General features: G+C 46.7%; 1 protein-coding gene across 9 annotated transcripts in view; it reads right to left on the bottom strand.

The window, feature by feature from the left end:
- LOC105484775 (ATPase plasma membrane Ca2+ transporting 4) overlaps positions 1–18,742 on the bottom strand; it is a 115,502-nt gene that overhangs the window by 35,915 nt on the left and 60,845 nt on the right. For 7 of the 9 annotated variants that reach the window (XM_011746715.3, XM_011746709.3, XM_011746714.3 and 4 more), the window contains 6 exons: positions 5,633–5,830; positions 4,267–4,524; positions 3,654–3,779; positions 3,057–3,182; positions 1,906–1,941; positions 178–339 (listed from right to left, as the gene is read on the bottom strand). In XM_011746715.3, the coding sequence (XP_011745017.1) occupies positions 178–339; positions 1,906–1,941; positions 3,057–3,182; positions 3,654–3,779; positions 4,267–4,524; positions 5,633–5,830 (906 nt within the window). The remainder of the gene's footprint in view (positions 1–177; positions 340–1,905; positions 1,942–3,056; positions 3,183–3,653; positions 3,780–4,266; positions 4,525–5,632; positions 5,831–18,742) is intronic. The other 2 variants (XM_011746713.3, XM_024793760.2) reach the window with 1 other exon arrangement.

Here is an 18,742-nt window from a genome sequence, read left to right as displayed (position 1 = left end):
AGCCTAGGGAGAAACCAAACAGTGGCGGAGATAGGGACACAGCTGCCTAGCCCCAAGTAGCCATTCTGAAGTTTCACCTTCTTTCTGCCAGTCTCAGTTGGTGCAGAAAGAAGGGGATAAAAGTGATGAGGATGCAGGATAACACTGATAACCACAATGAGGCTGTACCCTACTCACCAGCTTTCCCAATCTGAACAGCCAGGCGAGTCAGCTTGCCCTGCAGCACTGACTTCTCCTTTTTAGGCACCTTGACTGCCTTCTTGTCTTTTTCCTCATTGTCGATTCCCTCCTGGCTATTGAGTGGCTGGATTTCCAGGGCCACTCCGTCTTGGGTCTTTGCTAGAGTGTACACACAAATAGGACAGGTGAGCAGGCAAGGTGGTAGCACTGAGTGGCAGGCAGGTGGAAACCAAAAAACCTTCCTGTCTCTTTCCCAGAATATACCTTGGACCTGACATCAGTCCCGACCACTCGCAACCCATGCTAGACATGGAACTTGCCTTCAACACTCTATTAGGGCCTTTGGAATAATATTCTAATGACTTTAGATGAAACTGGGGTGCTTTTAGGATATGGATTTCTTCTTCAGTGGCAGCTTCCTGGCACTACCTGAGTCCCAAGCCAGATTTATTCCAGCAAGGGGATTAATCATGTCACTAAGCGCTATTAAAACAACCATCCTTCCTGGAACTCAGTGCTTAAAATAGTGAATCTTTACTGCAGAAAGGGGCTGAAGGAGAGGGTTGGTAGATGTTTCTAGAGCACAAGATTGCTCTGTTAAATGGTTTATCTCTCTCTCTCTCTCTCTCCCTCTCTCTCGATTGTCAGGGAAGAAACACATACCCCCAGACCCAGGGTATTTTCCAGCTCCTTCTAGCAGTTGAAGGATAGGAAAAGAAAATTCCCTTTCTTCCCTGCCTAACAAAGGTAGAGAGATACAGAGTGGGACCTAGGGTTAAGTCTTTTGGGGAAGAGGGAAGAAGCTGGTGTGAGGGACCTCCTGTAATAAGAGAAAGCAGGGATAAAGAGAGACATATAAATCCATTTTGCTTTTAAAAGAAGAGTTAAAGAACTAAAATTAAAGAATTATTTCTGTTTAGCTCTGGTTTTCTAATGTGATGACTTTATTTCTAAAGACTGCTGTGATGCGGGTTACAAAGTAAAAACAAATCTCTAGGAGTGTCACAAGAGAGCAGTTCTTGCTGGCTCCCAGCACCACTCCATTTTCACCCCTGCAGGGCTCAGCCCCTTGCTTAGGATACCCTTCCTGAGTAGTCCCTGCTGTCAGACTCACAAACAAGAAGACAGAGATGGAATGTGAACACAGCCACCAAAAGAGAAACACACATCAGATCAGGAGGAAGAAAACAGACTGTGGCAAGAACAAAGAAGAGAGGTGGGGAGAGAGGTACAGAGAAAGGGCTCTCTCCAAGCACCCCTGAGAAGACCAGCAGAGAAGGGATCCAGACCAGAAGAGGACACCGATGAGGAAGCTATCAAGAGGAGGGTGCAGGGACTGCCCACCCCACCTCCCTCCGCCATGAGGACCCTGAAGTCTTCCAACCCAGGAACTGATGACTGTTGGTGTTTAAATCAGGCTGAGGGCAATGAAGCAGAGCTCAGCTCCCTGGGAAGAGCAGATCAATCCTACACACTCCCCAAGAGAAACCTTGACATGACATTCTGTGAGCCAACAGCAGAGGGTGCTGTTGTCCCATCTTAGATTGGGATCAGGCCCTTGAGACCACCCCAAAAATCTCTGCACCTTCCTCAGGATGAGGCATCTGAGCCACAGCAGGAGATAACAGATTTATGGAGAGGAAAAGGGAGAAGGCAGATGGCCTGGAAAGGTCTGGTTTGAGCGTGGGCAGGTAGAGATGGTAAATGAGTGGTTGGAGAGGTTACCTTTGTTGCGATTTTCAGGGACTCCTTGCTTTTTACCTGTTTGAACAAGAAAGAAAAAAGTGGGGTCGAAACCCAAAGTGACTATTAAGAGATCCAATTTGTTGGTCCTGCTCAGAGCCCAGAAGGGCGACAGTTAAGTGGTCGGGTTGCAGGGAAGGGACATAAATGTAAAGGAAGCTCACATCTCTGCTTTCATTCATTCTTGCTAGAGGCTCTCATGAATCCTTGGGATAGCCACCAAAACGCTCACGTAGGTGAGTGCATACTCACACCTGAGGTGCTTTCTCTTGCTCCTGGCCTGAGTCACATTGCTTGGAAAAATAGGGTGGGGATTAGGAAGTGAGAGGTTTGAACTGTTACTGCCTGATGGCAAAGACTCTGAAAGGTGTCTCCGTGTTACTTCAACAGCACCAGGCAAGCTTCCTCCTTATTCATCTGCAGGCAGCTGCAGAAATGAATTGTTTAGTTCCTGAGGGAATGTGTTTTGTTTCCTTTTCATAAACTGTCCTCCACTAAACAGCTCAAGATGATTCTCCAGCCATGTGGTAGAAACCTTCTCTCCCCTAAGGGAAGAAGGAATGCTTAGGGAAACGGGTAGACTTGGTTTTAGTATCTTTTCCTCTTTCTCCCTCTTATTCTTTCCTTCAGGAATAACTGAGGGGCAAAGACTGAACTAACTGTTCCTACTCTTCTAGCTGTGTGTCTCTTCCACTGAGAGCCCACAGTTTCGGCAGAAATCTATTTTATTCTTCTGGCCAATTTTCTCTTAGTCTTGATGGTTCGTTTAACCCCCCATCTTTGAGGAAGAAAGTTGGGGGAGGAGGAGTACATGGAAGGCATTTGGGGCTACAGCACCTAGCCAGTTTATTTAGGGCAGGCTTTATAACTTACCCCTTTACAAGCCACCAATAGACACAAAAATCAAGCTCAAATTCAACCTGATTTGGGAGCCTAGAGCCAGGATCTGGTTTTCATCAGAGCCCCCTGGAGCCAAGGATTTACATCTTTATCTCAGCAAGGAGTTTGGATATCTGCTTTCTTCATCGCAGCAGATTCTTCTAACCATGCTTTCTATCCAGATCTGCTCCCTCACTTCCTTGTTTGTCCATGGGGATGAGAGGAAAGAGAATCTCAGTCCAGATGCCCCTTACCTTTCTTCTTCTTCTCCCCTTCGTCATCCTCATTGACCCCCAAGAGAGTAAGGATGATTCCAGTCTGAGAGTTGACACCAACAGCCGTCACCACCATCCGGCCAGAACCTTCCATGACATGGGTCCCTACATGGGAAAGGAGAAGATGGGAAGGAATGTTTTTTTTAAATACCTAGACATGATTTGATATGAAACACAAATTTAGAAGAAAAAAATAGTCCTCCCTACCCCATGGATAATGATGTGTTTAGCACAGTAGGAAAAGGTCAAGAGCTGGGCACATTTAAAACAGACCAGACAAACTGGGAGTAAGGAGGAAAATGTGTCTGACTGCTTTAGGGTAAGCCCTCCCTCCTGCCCCCACTCCCACCCCTGCAACCAGCAGAGCCTCTTCAAGGGCCTTATTACACTTGTTTCACGGAAAACTTCATTTAGGCTGCCTGATATCCTTGTATTCCACCCACCAAAATGCTGCTGCCCCAGTTGAATCCCAGGGAAGGAGATGGGACACAGTCAGAAGAGAGAACAGGGTCTGGATCCTGTGGCCTGGGTGTTTGCAGGGAGGTAAATGGGAACTTGGGTAGCCAGGGCCTATACCTGAGAGCAACATGGGGTCTTTGTCCAGGGACTTCTTGACATGATCGGATTCCCCTGTCAGAGAGCTCTCATCAATCTTCAGATCATTCCCTTGGATCAGGATCCCATCTGCAGGCAGCAGATCACCTAGAGCACAAAGGGGAAGAAGGGACAGTGAAGGAGATAGTAAGAGACTGGCTGAGGGTAGGGACCTCCAACTCCTTCAACCCCATCTCACGGCTGCTCCCGTGGGCCCTATCTGGAGGGCAATGGTCGTGAGTACATGGAGGGTCTTTACAAGACTTCAGCTCTGTACAACCTGGGAGAAGGTTGCTTTCCAGGCATTATAAATTCAAACTCTTATTCATCCCCACACCTTTCCATGGCCTGAATATTACACACTTTTAACCCTAAGACACACAGAGTACAAGTCTGACAATCTCGTGGCAGAGCTTCAGCTACTCCTTTCTGAAATTCCTTCCCACAACCTCTTTAAACTCTAACCTAGAAGTGAATACAGTTTTGGATCTTATCTTTTTGGGTTTTCAGCAATTCCCAGCCCCCTCATACCAAAGGACCTATCCCTTAAATGGGGGTGGTAGTGGGGTAAGCAAAAGAGACACGGAGCTCTCACCGTATTTGACTTGGGCAATATCACCGACCACAATCTCAGCCACAGGGAGCTGGATGAGTTGACCATTTCGGATGATGGAGAACTTTTGCTCCTGTTCAATGCGGTTCTGCAGCCCCCGGAATTGCTTCTCTTTGCTCCAATCATTAAAGGCAGTCACTAACACCACGATGATCACTGAGAAAAGGATGGCTGCCCCCTCAATCCAGCCAGCTTGTGCCTCACTTTCATCTTCTGGGGTACTTGCAACTTGACCACACACTATCCCAGGAAGGGAGAGAAATAGTCACTGAAGGGCTTTTGTTGACAATAAGAAATGGGAGTGGTGCTTCCACAATCCCAAGATAGAAAGTCAGGAAAAGTGAATAATAGCAAACACAACTGTTGGCTGGAAGAGGATATCAGAGGATAGTAGGATTGAGTATTATCTTATCACGAGTGTAACTATTTATGTTAATCCAAAAGAGGTAAATGACTAAATAGTACAAACTATCAAATTTAGGCAAGTCACATGTAAGGTCACACTTATGGTTCCCAACATGGTCAGGCTTTTGCTACTGTTTCCCATAATGTGAGACAATTGGTGGCGGGGGGCACTTTGAGATGCAGGGTTTTGTTGGTTGGATAAGGGTAGAGAATTCCTGGCTGGGGATGTTGGTTCACACCTGTAATCTCAGCACTCTGGGAGGCCAAGGCAGGCAGATCGCTTGACCCCAGAGGTTTGAGACCAACCTGGGCAACATGGTGAGACCTTGTCTCTATGTTATAAAAATTATTAAATAGGCCGGGCAAGTGGGTCACACCTGTAGTCCCAGCACTTGAGGAGGCCGAGGCAGGTGGATCACCTGAGGTCAGGAGTTTGATACCAGTCTGGCCAACATGGTAAGGCCCTGTCTCTACTAAAAATACAAAAATTAGCCAGGCGTGATGGCACACACCTGTAATCCCAGCTACTCAGGAGGCTGAGGCATGAGAATCGCTTGAACCCAGGAGTTTGCAGTGAGCCCAGATCAAGCTGCTGCACCCAGTCTGGGTGACAGAGCAAGAATCCATTAAAAAAATAATAAATAAATAAATAAATAAATAAATAAATAAATAAAATGTCTTAAAAGGGTAGAGGATTCCTGACATTCTGAAAAAAGATTTAATGGAAGAAAGAGGGTGGGGGTGTGGTGGGGAGGAACCCTTGGAATAAGGATGAGTTGGAAGAATAGCTTAGTACTACTGCTGGTTTCCTTTGGAAAGCCCACTCTGGATAATGGGGGGAATGTTTTAAGCTATAATCTGTCAGCTACCAATACTAAGTGCTTTTTGGTGGTGGTGGAAAGCACCCAGATAAGAGTCACGCTGAGTTGTTTAGGACACTCACGTTCATTTTCTTCACCAGCAGGGCGATAAAAGGACAGGACCAGGGAGATGATGGCTGCAATCTCCAGGATGATGAGTGTGACATCTTGAAGGGCTTCCCACACTAATTCTAAGAAGGTTTTGGGCTTTTTGGGGGGGATCACGTTGTGTCCGAACACCTGCCTACGTTTCTCCAGATCTGCAGGGTTCCCAGATAGACCTGAAAAGGAGATAGGAGTGGATGAATGAATGCAAAAAAAAAAAAAAAAAAGAAAATGATAAAAGGCAGTTTTGAAGTGGTGATGAGTCATGATCACGCCATTACACTTTAGCCTGGGCAACAGAGAGAGACACTGTCTCAAAAATAAATAAAATAAAGAGCCAGGCATGGTGGCTCACACCTGTAATGCCAGCACTTTGGGAGGCCAAGATGGGTGGATTGTTTACATTTAGGAGTTCAAGACCAGCCTGGGCAACTTTGTGAAACCCTGTCTCCACAATAAAGACAAATATTAGCCAGGCATGGTGTGGTGCACCTGTAGTCACAGCTGCTCAGGAGGCCGAGGTGGGAGGACTGTTCTGACCTCAGGAGTTTGAGGCTGCGTGAGCAGCAGTGATCATGTCACTGCACTCCAGCCTGGGCAACAAAGTGAGAGCTTGTCTCTAAAATAAAATAAATAAAAAAGATCCCCTGCTTCCTGATTTGCTCAAGTATGAGATCCAGTTAGAGACAACCATCCTAATCTACCCAGGACTCAGAGAGGGTGGAACTTTCAGGCTAAAAATGGGCAAAATGAAACTGGTCAGCCACGGGACCACTCACTTATCTTAGTGACAAGTATAATCTGGATAAATTCCTAACCAGACATAACATCTTATCTGCTACTGGGTCCAGCTCTGAGAATATAAATATTAAAGTGGTTCTTGGGATTCACATAGAACTTTTATGTCATATGAACAGGTACATGCTGTGGTGATTTAAATGCAGAGTGAGCTGCCATCCATTGGCTCACACACAAAGGCCAGGAAGAAGAAGCTCCTTGCTCAAGGTCATGCAGGATGGAGGCAGAGCCCACACACGTGTCCTGATTCTAAGATCCAGGAGCTTTAGGGGAGCATCAGAGCAGAGTCTTTGAGACTATAACTTGCGGGCATTCCCTTTAAGCACATGTGCCCCTCCTTTTCTGTCACACACATATACACACCTGTGTGCCTATGTGTGTGCATGCACACACACTCACAGAGGCACAAACACACACCACTGAGAGGAACTACCATTCTACTAAAGACTAAGTAGGTACTAAGGGAAGTACTACTACTCAGATTGAATAAAAAGCGAACAAGAAAGGTGAGGCCGGCCGGGCGCGGTGGCTCACGCCTGTAATCCCAGCACTTTGGGAGGCCGAGGCGGGCGGATCACAAGGTCAGGAGATCGAGACCATCCTGGCTAACACGGTGAAACCCCGTCTCTACTAAAAATACAAAAAATTAGCCGGGCGCGGTTGTGGGCGTCTGTAGTCCCAGCTACTCGGGAGGCTGAGGCAGGAGAATGGCGTGAACCTGGGAGGCGGAGCTTGCAGTGAGCCGAGATCGCGCCACTGCACTCCAGCCTGGGCGACAGAGCGAGACTCCGTCTCAAAAAAAAAAAAAAAAAAAAAAAAAGAAAGAAAGGTGAGGCCACAAAGTTTTCAGATACTACACAGTACTTGATCACCAGCATCCTCCCCACCAACATATGTTTGCTTACATACCTCTGTGTACACACACCACATACCACACATACCATACAGACACATATACACCACAAACCACATACACCACTCACATCACACACCATATGCACAATAACAGACACATACACACCAAACACAAACCACATACACAGTACATACCACACAGATATACGACACACACACACACACAGACCACGTACCACATACATACCATACCTACTCTCTAGACACCTTCTCAGAAGGACAAGAGATAGGCAGAATTATTCTCAGTGCTTTCCTTATAGTTGGGTCCTTTCACAGGTCCCCAGGTAGGGCTACTCTTGAAGGGAAGAGGGGAAATCCTACTGTGGCGATTAATGCCAGTTGGTATTCATCAAGTTGTTTACATGCTGAAGCAAAGTATTACTGGTTTTGACACTGGAAGTTGTTGGCTGCTGGTTTGAAGGGTTTCCCACAGGCAGGGTGGGGTGGCTTTTGTCTTGAAAAAAGGTTAGCAGCTGAGGAGGGTCAGAATCAGAGGAAGGGAACTTCAACTGAGCTTCACAGGGAGAACAAGACGAAGTGGATGACGGGGGCTGCAGGGACAAAACAGGCAAAGGACTTGGATGCCAGAGGCCTTCCTCACACTTTAGTCAATGGGAAGGGCTATTCTGTTGCTGAGGAAGGAATGCAGATGTGATATAAGGGCAAATGTCTACTCTTCACTGAAAATCTTCACTGAATAGAACCCAAGAGTGGGCCAGGCATGGTGGCTCATGTCTGTAATCCTCAGCACTCTGGGAGGCCGAGATGGGCGTATCACTTGAGATCAGGAGTTTGAAACCAGCCTGGCCAACATGGTGAAACCTCGTCTCTATTAAAAATACAAAAAAATTAGCCGGGCATGGTGGCGCATGTCTGTAATCCCAGCTACTAGGGAGGCTGAGGCAGGAGAATTGTTTAAATCTGGGAGGCAGAGGTTGCAGTGAGCCGAGATCACGCAACTGCACTCCAGCCTGGGCGAGAGAGAGACTCTGTCTCAAAAAACAAACAAACAACAACAACAACAACAAAAACCAAACAAACCCAGGAGTGTTACCTGAAGTGTCAAGAGGAGAGATTTGCGTTAGGACCTGAGGAAGACATCTGAACAGATAAAGATTTTGAAAATGGGAAAATAGGTACCCAAGGGAGTATTATTTGCAGAGCTTGGGATGGCCTCCATTTCCCTATGCTATAAAACAAAAAGCATCAGGAGACATACTCAAGATACTCGTCTGTCTGGGAAGGTACATGTGGGGGGTGGAAGATGAAAGTGAGGGGCAGGGGATGAACTGGCATCCACACCTGTGCAGTCAGGGGTGTGAGGGCCCTCTTTTGAGACCACATTCACTTGCTAGTGCTTAGGAGAGAGACACAGGAGCTGGTTAGGGAAGTGGTGCCTGATGTCTTACCCAGGGTCTCCTGATTCCCAGTGCCCAAGCACATCACCCTGGCCTCCAGCGCAGTGGCACAGCTGAGCCCCGCAGAGCTGTGAGGATTGGCCAAACCTCCAGAAGCAAACTGAGTTGCTCCCCAGAGGCTCCCTGCCCCCACCAGCCGGAGAAGTCAGGTTCCTAGTAGGAGGGACAGCCAGGGCCTGGGAAAGAAGTGTTCTGGGTAGGGCATCTTTAGCCCCAGACAGGCAGAGGCAGACTTGCCAGGGGGCAGGGCCTTGCTGGTCCTTTCTCCCCAGGGACCAGAGATGGCAAGGCTGTGCCAAGTTGGACCTGCTGTGCTGGAAAGCCAGGCTTGCTGAAGGGAAGCAGGAGTGCTGGTAATTTGTTAACCTACCTGGGATGCTTCTCAAAGAAGCAGGATTCACAATGTAAAGGGAGGAGATGCCCTTTCCTCCTTACCATGGTTTAGTAGATGATTACGAGGGCAAACCAAGATACCAGATATTAAAGATCATAAGGCGCACCCCAACAGCCTAATGAAACCCTCCCTCCCCAAAAGAGGGACGTACGAGGGGTGGAGAACAGGGTTACCATCCCTCTCTGCTCTCATGCTAATACCCCGTAATCATCCATGATGCCCAGCCCCCTATCTCCTATATCATGTAGTCGAGAAATCCTACCAGCTTCAAAATATATCTAGTCCAATCACTTTCCATTTTCACTGTTATCATCCTGGTCTAAACCATCCTCTCTCATCTGGATTATAGCAATCGTCTTCCAACCGGTCTCCTTGCCTCCACCCTCGCTCTCCTGTTCTCAGTCTCTTCTCAATGTATCAGCCAGAATGATCTTTTTTAAGATCTAAGGCAGTACATGCGATTCATCTGCTCAAAACCTTCTGGCTTTTACTTAGAGTAAAACTAGGCACCAAGGACTTGATGGGCTTCCAGGCCCCTTATGACTCCCCCCCGTCCCCCAGTCCTTATCTCCTACTAGTTTCTCCATGTTCACTGAGATCTGGCCCAGCCAGACTGCCTACTGTTCTCTGAACGCACTAGACATGCGTCTACATCAGGGCCTCTGCACAAGCTGTTCCTTCTGCCCAGATTCCTCTTTGCTGGAGAGGGCTCACTTCCTCACCTCCTTCAGGTCTTTGTACAAATGTCTTCTTTTTAGTGAGGCCTACCCTGACCACTGTATTTACCCGGCACTCTTGATCCCCCTCATCCTGCTCACTCATTTCCTTCCACAGGTCTTCTTACCTAGCATATAATAGGATGCATTCATTTATTGTTTGTTCACCTCCTCCACAAGGGCAGGATTTTTGTCATCGTTCCTCAGGCCTACAGCATTGCCCGGCACATCGTACACATGCAAATTTGTAGAATGAACTGATAACTAAGATTGCTAACATTTAAGTGATTACTATGTGCCAGATGCCTCACCAGGCACATTCATGCCTTCTCATTCAAGCATCACAAACCCCTACATGGTAGCTACTATTAACCCGATTTGACGTAGACGCAAACTAAGGCCTGGCAGGGGTATAACTACTTGAGCTTAGTAAGTGGCAGAGTCTATGCCACCCCACAGCGGGCCACTGGATGCCAACCTAGACACAGAGGACACTGGGGCATGGAGGCAGCTGCACTCAGCTGAGGCTTCAATCTAGTGTGACTAACTTGTTCCGGTTTGCCCAGGACTTGCCAGGTTTTAGCACTGAAGTTCCTGCCTCCTGGGAACCCCGCTCAGTCCCAGGCAATCAGCGAGGGTTGGCCTCCCTACTTCCTTCACCACAGGGCAGGGTTGCATGCTGCTTTCCTCTGTACCTCTAAGCAAGCCAGCGCTCTTCCCGTTGTCTACAATTGGGGTGGATTAGTCCTGTCTTCTTCCTTCCTGGCCTCAGGGATGGTAACATCGCCACCAGGTTCATCAGAGTCCAAACCTATGAATTTTGTACTCAATAAAACGTTTCTTATGGCCTTTTTTGGACCCAAGCAAATGAAATGACCTAACTGCCCTCAAAATCACTTGCTTGCTTCTTTTTTCACCATTTTCTACTCATCTGTGTGTTCCACCTTAAGTCACCCTGAGCTCGTACAATAGCAACCTTAAGAAGTCAAGTGGCTGTCTCAGTTCCCAGTATGCCCTGCAGCAGGGCAGGGCAGGTCAAGGATCTTAGCTGTAGTAGCCTTGGGAATCCTCTCTGACATGTGGTAAGGCATGGGAAAGCCATGTGGGACTGGGAGATCGGCCAATCCCCAGTTTTGGGCTATCCATTCCAATTCTTTCTGCCCTAGAGAGTCTTTCAGGCCCTGATCTCAGCAGCTGTAATTTCACACAAATACTTGTCCAGCCCGGGAAAAGGCTCTAAAAGGCCCTGATCTCTGCAGTGGTTTCTCAGATACTCACACAATCTCCTGGAGAGGGGAAGGAAAAATTGGCAGGGAGAGAATGCTGGAAACACAGGAAAAGGGTTTCCCCTAGAAATTCCTCAGGAAACTGAGGGGAAATCTTGTCCTCAAGAACATGAAAGAGAAAGCCCCACCTAGAGTGGGAGTGCTTCTGGCCCTGTGAACCAGACTGAACACATGAGCTGGGAGAGGCAAACAGAATGTTCAGCTGTGAAGTCATCACCCCCACCCCATGCTGGGGAGTTGCACGGCCCCTGCCCAGGCTGGGTGGGAACATGGAATAAACAGCAGTGGAACATTTGTGTCTGCCATGAGTGTGCAGGACCTAGGGCCCGGGAGGAGAAATGCAGCCCAGCCCTCAGTGGCTTGGCTCCAGCAGGGAAGGGCCAATGACATTGGCAGAGGCACCACTTATCAGAACCAGCTCAGCCCCAGAAAGGGTGGGGCTAGGGTAGACATCAGGAGGGACTTCCCAGCTGTCTGAGTTATGATACCTTGCCAAAGGAGGCAGCAGAATCTTCTCCCACACATATAGTACCAGGGAGAATTTTCTCTGGGTTGATTTGAAGGCAGTCCTCTTTTGGTACTTGAGAAGAACAGCAGCAATAAACCTTTCAAGTCTTTCCTTAAAAACCCTGGATTTGGGCTTCATTTGGCGGCTCACGCCTGTAATCCCAGAACTTTGGGGGGCCCAGGTGGGAGGAGAGCTTGGGCTCAGGAGTTCAAGACCAGCCTGGGCAACACAGAAAGATTCTGTCTCTACAAATAATAATAAAAAAATAGCTGGACATGATGGCATGCGCCTGTGGTCCCATCTACTTAGGAGGCTGAGGCAGGAGGATTGCCTGAGTCCAGGAGGTTGAGGCTACAGTAAACCATGATTTTGCCACTGCATTCCAGCCTAGGCAACAGAGCAAGACCCTGTCTCAAAAAAAGAAAAAAAAAGTTAAAATTAATTTAAAAAAACCCCCAACAACCCTGGATTTGGGGACTGAGGGGGAGGAGTAGCTTAAAATCAAAATAGGGCCATGCAAGATCTAGCCATCTCTGGCTAATAACCAAATGCCACTCTTCCAAGTATACCGCAGTTTCCCTGCTTCAGCATCTCCAGTTTAACACACCCACGGCTTGGAGATTTGCTCCCTATCTGCTAGACTTCTTTAAAGCCATCGATTCAAGGTCACAGCCAGAGGATGATGAACCTGGAGTACAATGCTGCTTTCCTCACTCTGGCCAGCAAAACCCTTCCCAAGGTGGGCCACTTCCTCAGGGCATGCTTCCCTTTATCCCGCCCCCTGCTCTTCGCCTTTTTTTGAAAACAGCAGCTGTGGCCCAGGGAAAAAAGGCTCCCTAGACAGCTCTCTGCTTAGCTTTCTGCTCTGCCACTCTGCCATCTTCTGTACTTCATGAATGTGCTTCTGTCGGTGTCATATTCCCACCTTGGAGCTAAATAATAAGAATGAAAGCCCCACTTTCGGTAGACGCAGTATCTGCTTCACCCAACGAGGGAATGCTATTTTTCTTCCCACCAACAGCTAATGGTTCAATGCAAGGCAAGGTTAAAAACCAAACCAGACCCCTCAAAAACTTGCAAGTGTTGCTGCTGAATTGTCAAAGGAGCATAAAAGGCTCCAGGAGAGAAAGCAGGAAGGGGAAGCTTCCTGCTTCCAGGTTGGGGAAGCCTTAGCCACTCTCCATCCCTCTGACCCCAGCTGGGCAGCATTAAGCCAGTGAACCAAGAAGCCCAGCTCCAGGCAAGGAGGGCTAAGTAGAAAAGAACTGGCAGAGCCTGGGCTGGGCTAGGAAGAGAGAGCCCAGAGCCTTCAAGAGGCCTAATTCAGCCCTAGGCATGAAACTCAAACCAGACAGGGAATTCCCAGGATGCAAAGTGGAGTTCCCTGCGGTGGGGGATGCAAAGAGGAGGACATTTTGGCTTGAGTCTCTCTCACATCTTGAACTAGTTAGTGATAATCCATCTGCCCAAAGTTTGGTAGGCAGAGTGGACCACAGAATGTTAATCTCTGAGGCCATGCCCAGATCACTGTTATTAGGGTCACTTATTTGCCATCCTTAGCAGAGTTGGGGCAAGAGATGATGGCTGCACGGCAGAGGGCACAAAGAAAGAGGAAAAATAGCGGTTATGCTTCTAACCTCAAATGGAGGAGCTCCTAAAAATTGATATTCCTGAACAGACTATAAGCTCTAAAGATAGGGAAGAAAATCTCAAAGAAGCCAGTTGCCCATCTTCCTGTCACATCTGTTCCATCCCATCTTCACTCGCCTAGTCCTCCGCATCCCCCTAACACCACCGTGCTTTAGAGCGGCGGTCTCTAAGTCGGGGGCATGCATCCATCTGTTAGAGTGTGAGGAAAATATCAGACCATTTTGTATCACCTCATCCATTTCTATGTTTGCCTATCTTATTATGTAAATAAAAGTGTTAGATGTATTAATAGTAAGGCAGTAGTTTTGTAGGTGAACATTTATTTGGAATATGTACTCAATTTTTTCCAGATTGACAATACTACCAGAAATTTCAATCTGCCACACTGAGAAAGAGCCCAATCCCAGTATATCTCAGCTTGTGGTAAAATGGACAAATCTTGGTAAAACATGCCACTGCCCTCAGAAGGCAGAGTGACAGGAACACAGTTAAGCCCCAGAGATCTTAAGGTGATAGGAGATGTTCATCTAAATCCTCAAGCTAATAAAACAAAATTGTAATTTGGGCTGGCCATCTTAAAACACATTTTTTTCCCCTCCTGCCATTTACTCCCCAAGGAATCTCAGCTCCCTAAACCTAGTAACCACCCAGTAATTAAGGAAGGCAAAAATGCTTGCATCTTATGCCAAGAATATTCAGCAGGTGGTAGCAATTATCATAGAGCGTGGCCATGCTAGAGCTTCCCTGGGTGATCCCTAGATGATACAGGTGTACCATCTCCAGCTTCTAAGCCCCCATCCCATCCCCTGCAATGCCTTCAGCTTAAGTCCCCATACTGTGTTCCCATAGACCCTGCTCTTCCTCATCAAAGCCCTATGACCAGATTCCTGAAATTGTCTTCATTCATATGCATCTTCTTTTAGCCTATAAGCTCTGTGGAAGGAGGGACTACACCTGTCTTGTTCACCCTTGTGTCCCTAGCACCTAGCAGTTATTAAGTATTAGATGAATGTTGTTGAAAAATAATTGGAGGACCTCAATATCTCACTGTCACACCTTCAACTCTGCAGAGGAGAAAAGAAGTAGAAGGGTACAGAAGGAACATAAAACAGAAAGTTCCACCAACAATCTTTTAGATCCAAATTCAACCAAAATAGTCTTCAGCCTTTTGAAAGAAGGCCTACAGTTAATAATTTACTGTTTATTCAAGGCTCCCCTTCTCTCCCATTCTGGTTTGAGCCCAGACCTTGCCTCCAAGGAATGGCCTAACTCTTCCTCAGAAAACACCATTCTTCCTCCTAAAAAGGATAGCATAGCTAAGGACCAATGTGCAAAATTCTATAGGGAAAAAAGAACACGTATAACCTCTACCTAGGTCAAAGAATCTCTCACCTAGGTAGGACCATCCGTTTTTTCTACACACAAAAGGGGATTGAGACTAAGGAAAATACCTCTTCTTTCTTCCCCTTAAGCCACAGGTAATTTTTATCCCAGATTCACCAAAGGCTTCTTCTACTCACGAGGCCATAAGATTCCACAGGAAAGCACTCAGAAGGTGAAAGGCTATCTTCCAGCCTATACCAACGAAACTGCTCTGTTCTTTGGGGATTGGAAAGATTGGTTGAGGTGGGAATGGGATAGGGAAAGAAGAAGAGAAAATAAAAGGGGGGGAAAAAAACTGGAATGGGGAACAAAGCAAGCAAATGAAAAGGATTCCATTGTGCAAAATGCTCACATTGTCCCTCCTGATAAACCCAACGCAACACAGCTCGCCCAGGAGCTCCAGCCTCACCCCCACATCTTTGCTTTTGTTTATATACAGCCATAAAGACTGAAATCTTTAGTTACCTCGATGTAAACATGTATTCTCCTTTGTGTCTCCCGCCACCCTTTCTTGTTGCCCTAAATTTTCTCCTCTTTTTGGCTCCTGCTGTCAGCCTTATTTCTGGCTGTTGATGAAGGCCATGTAGCTAAACATCTCCAAGCCTTCTTAAGTCTAACCAACTCTTGGCCACGGGGGCAACTCCTCTTACTCTAACTAGCTAATGTATACTCGAGCAACACAAGTATCTAAACATTGGGCTGAGGCAGGGCGCAAGGGCTCATGCCTGTAATCCTAGCACTTTGGGGGGGCCAAGGTGGGCAGATCACTTGAGCCCAGGAGTTCAAGACCACCCTAGGCAACATGGAGAGACCCTGTCTCTACAAAAAATACAAAAATTAGCTGGGCGTGGTGGTGGACACCTGTAGTCCCAGCTAACCAGGAGGCTCAGGTGGGAGGACTGCTTTGGCCTATTAGGTGGAGGTTGCAGTGAGCCTGATTTCACCACTGCACTCCAGCCTCAGTGACAGAGCAAGACCCTGTTTCAAAAAATAAAAATAAAATTGAAAACAACAACAAAAAAAACATTGGGTTGGTGGCAGCTCATGCCTGTAATCCCAGCACTTTGGGAGGCTGACACAGAGGCGGCAAAACCCCATCTCTACCAAAAAATACAAAAATTAACCGGGCATGGTGGTGTGCATCTGTGGTCCCAGCTACTTGGGAGGCTGAGGCGGGAGGATCAGTTGAGCCCAGGAGGCGGAGGTTGCAGTGAGCTGAGATTGTGCCACTGCACTCCAGCCTGGGTGACAGAGTGAGAATCCGTCCCAAAATCATCATAATAATAATCTCTTTCTCTCTCCCTCTCTCCAGGCTAAAGGGTTTAAATGACCTGTCTAAGGTCTTACTACCAGGTAGAATGGGATGGAATATTTCATGCCCTCTGACTTACACTCCATTAATGCTCTGCTGCTTCTTATGCCAGAGCAGTCACACAGAGAATCTTAGAAGCACAGATAGTGCTGGGACTACAGGCATGAGCTACTGCGGCCAGCCGAAAGAGATAATTAAGTCCCACCTGCCTTTAGAATTGTGTAAATCTATGATAATAAAACCACGTTAGTGTCAGAAATGTAATAAACCCCAAGTTCCATAAGTCCCCTTAACAGCTATAGTTTAAAAAAAAAATTCTATCAGTCTATACTAAAGATGCTATCAGTCCACAGAAAATAAAGGAAAAGGTTTATATTCTAGGAATCAATCTCTCTGACCTTCACTTTCACCTTGGTTCCCAACTAGCAGAATTCAAGCACCAGGTAAATTTCTTTATTCTTCTTATTGGTCCACTGGGACCTCCCACAATGACAAAATTACGTTGGGCTGTCAGGCTGTGTGGCCTTCCATGAACAGGCTGGCTTTTTATAGCATCAGCGTATTGGGGATCTTTTCTCTGCCTACCCTAACTAAACAGGTGAGCATTACCCTTGCCTGGGTAGATACTCTTATGTCTTAGCTGTTCTGTACCTCCTTTTCTTTCTTTTTTATTCTTACTTTTTTTTATCTCTTTATTCCTCTCATACACTAGGAGGTCACTGTTGGTATTGGGGACTAAAAATTACTAATGGAAAGGTTGTTTTCCAATACCCTGTCTCCCCAGTTCCAGAGCAAGCCCTATGGTAACTCCTACATTAATACAAACTGATGAGGCAGAAGAACTGCTTCAGTCTAGGAGTTCGAGACCAGCCTGGGCAACATAGCAAGACCCTCATCTCTTATAAAGAAAAAAAAAAAAGGCCAGATGCGGTGGCTCACGCCTATAATCCCAGCACTTTGGGAGGCTGAGGTGAGTGGATCACCTGAGGTCAGGAGTTCAAGACCAGCCTGGCCAACATGGTGAAACCCCATCTCTACTAAAAATACAAAAAACTAGCCGGAAGTGGTGGCGTGCACTTGTAATCCCAGCTACTTGGGAGTCTGAAGCAGAAGAATCGCTTCAGACCTGGGAGGCGGAGGTTGCAGTGATTGAGCCAAGATTGCGCCACTGCACTCCAGCTTGGGCAACAAGAGCAAAACTCCTTCTCAAAAAAAAAAAAAAAAAAAGAAAGAAAAACAGCAGGACGCATATTTGTGATCTAAGGAAGCAGTACATGGCAGTAGACAACTGTGCCAGTGGTAGGAGTCCTAGGCTATAGCATGGCCAGGGGCTGTAATGAGGGAAACACTTGCATTGGAAGGGGCTGAAACCAGGACTGGGAAAGGATCCAAGAGCATTAGCTATGTCTGTAACATTTGATATTCAATGTTGACAGAAAGTAGAATGTATGTTGGCCTTTGGGAATGGACGCTTTCTGGGAATCAGAAAGTAAACAGTGGCAGCTCTGGGAAGGGATCTGGAAAACTGGAGGAAAGCCGGAATCCTGTTGTCAGGAGCTCTCTAGGTTCCAGCTTCTTTGGACTCCCGAGTGCCTGTTTGTGAGAGAGACAGCTGACCAAAGGGATCAAAAACAGCATAGGAAGGGAAAAAGAAAGATCCTGTTTAAATTCTGACGGGTGTTTGTAAAGTACTGCATGATCTCAGTGAAGATATAATTAAGAACAGACCCTCAGCAGTCAATATGGCTGTAAAAGTGACCAAATAAAGAAATCTAGCTGGTAAGAAGGAGACAGAGCCCAAAGGGCTATGATTAAGGGCTACCGTTAGAAGGCAGAGACTGAGCCACATGAAAGCCATTAGATATTGCCACCTTACCCGTGGGGTTTGTTTTTTTTTGTGATTAAGAAGTGAGGAAATGAAATGGACGGTGGTTGCAGTTACACATACAGTAACCCCTCCAGATACGACAAAACATTGCACTCCATAGGCACCCATATTCTGGCAAGTATCTACAGACACATGGACTCTGTTTTAATCTGAGAAAACTTATCTATTGAACACCTAATTATAAGTATGAGCACTGCACATATATTATTTAATCTCAGTAACTCTATGGGCTAGGTGTTATCAACTCTTATTTTCAAAGAAGAAACAGACTCAGGGAGGCTGAGTACACTATGGAGGGCTACTTAGCTAGTAAATGGTGGAACTAGTGTTTGAACTCGAAGCCTGTGAGATAGGAAACCAAATTCTAGAAGTAAAGAAAATAGGTAGGGAAGCTTCCTTAGGTTGTAAAGAAAATAAGACATAAACTAGGTATAGATATCTATGTAAAAATCTCTTTCTCTTTTTTCATCCTAAAGAGTCTAGGCTCCAAGTCACTAACTTATAATACAGCACTGGCAAAGGATAACAGCTTCTTAGAATTGGTGAGAAATATGCTGTGGTCTCTGAGGAAGGTTCAGAAATAGGAGGCCGCATGAGGCTGAAAGCCCCTAATGGAAAAGATCTTTGCTCCATCTCACACTACTCAACCATGAACTGCCAGGCGTACAGGGCCAAATAAGTATCTGCTACGGAGATGTTAAAACCAGGCAAAAGTGAAAAAGCAAGTTTCCTTTTGTTCTTTCTACATTTTTATGAGACAAAATTTCATCACACCATGGCACACTGGGCAACTGGGCTGGGCCAGGAAAGCCTGAAGCTG

This window comes from Macaca nemestrina, chromosome 1, assembly GCF_043159975.1.
Source record: "Macaca nemestrina isolate mMacNem1 chromosome 1, mMacNem.hap1, whole genome shotgun sequence".
In the NCBI taxonomy this organism is placed as follows: Eukaryota; Metazoa; Chordata; class Mammalia; order Primates; family Cercopithecidae; genus Macaca; species Macaca nemestrina.
The sequence above is the reverse complement of the archived record's forward strand: the minus strand, read 5'-3'. Positions and strand labels throughout refer to the sequence as shown.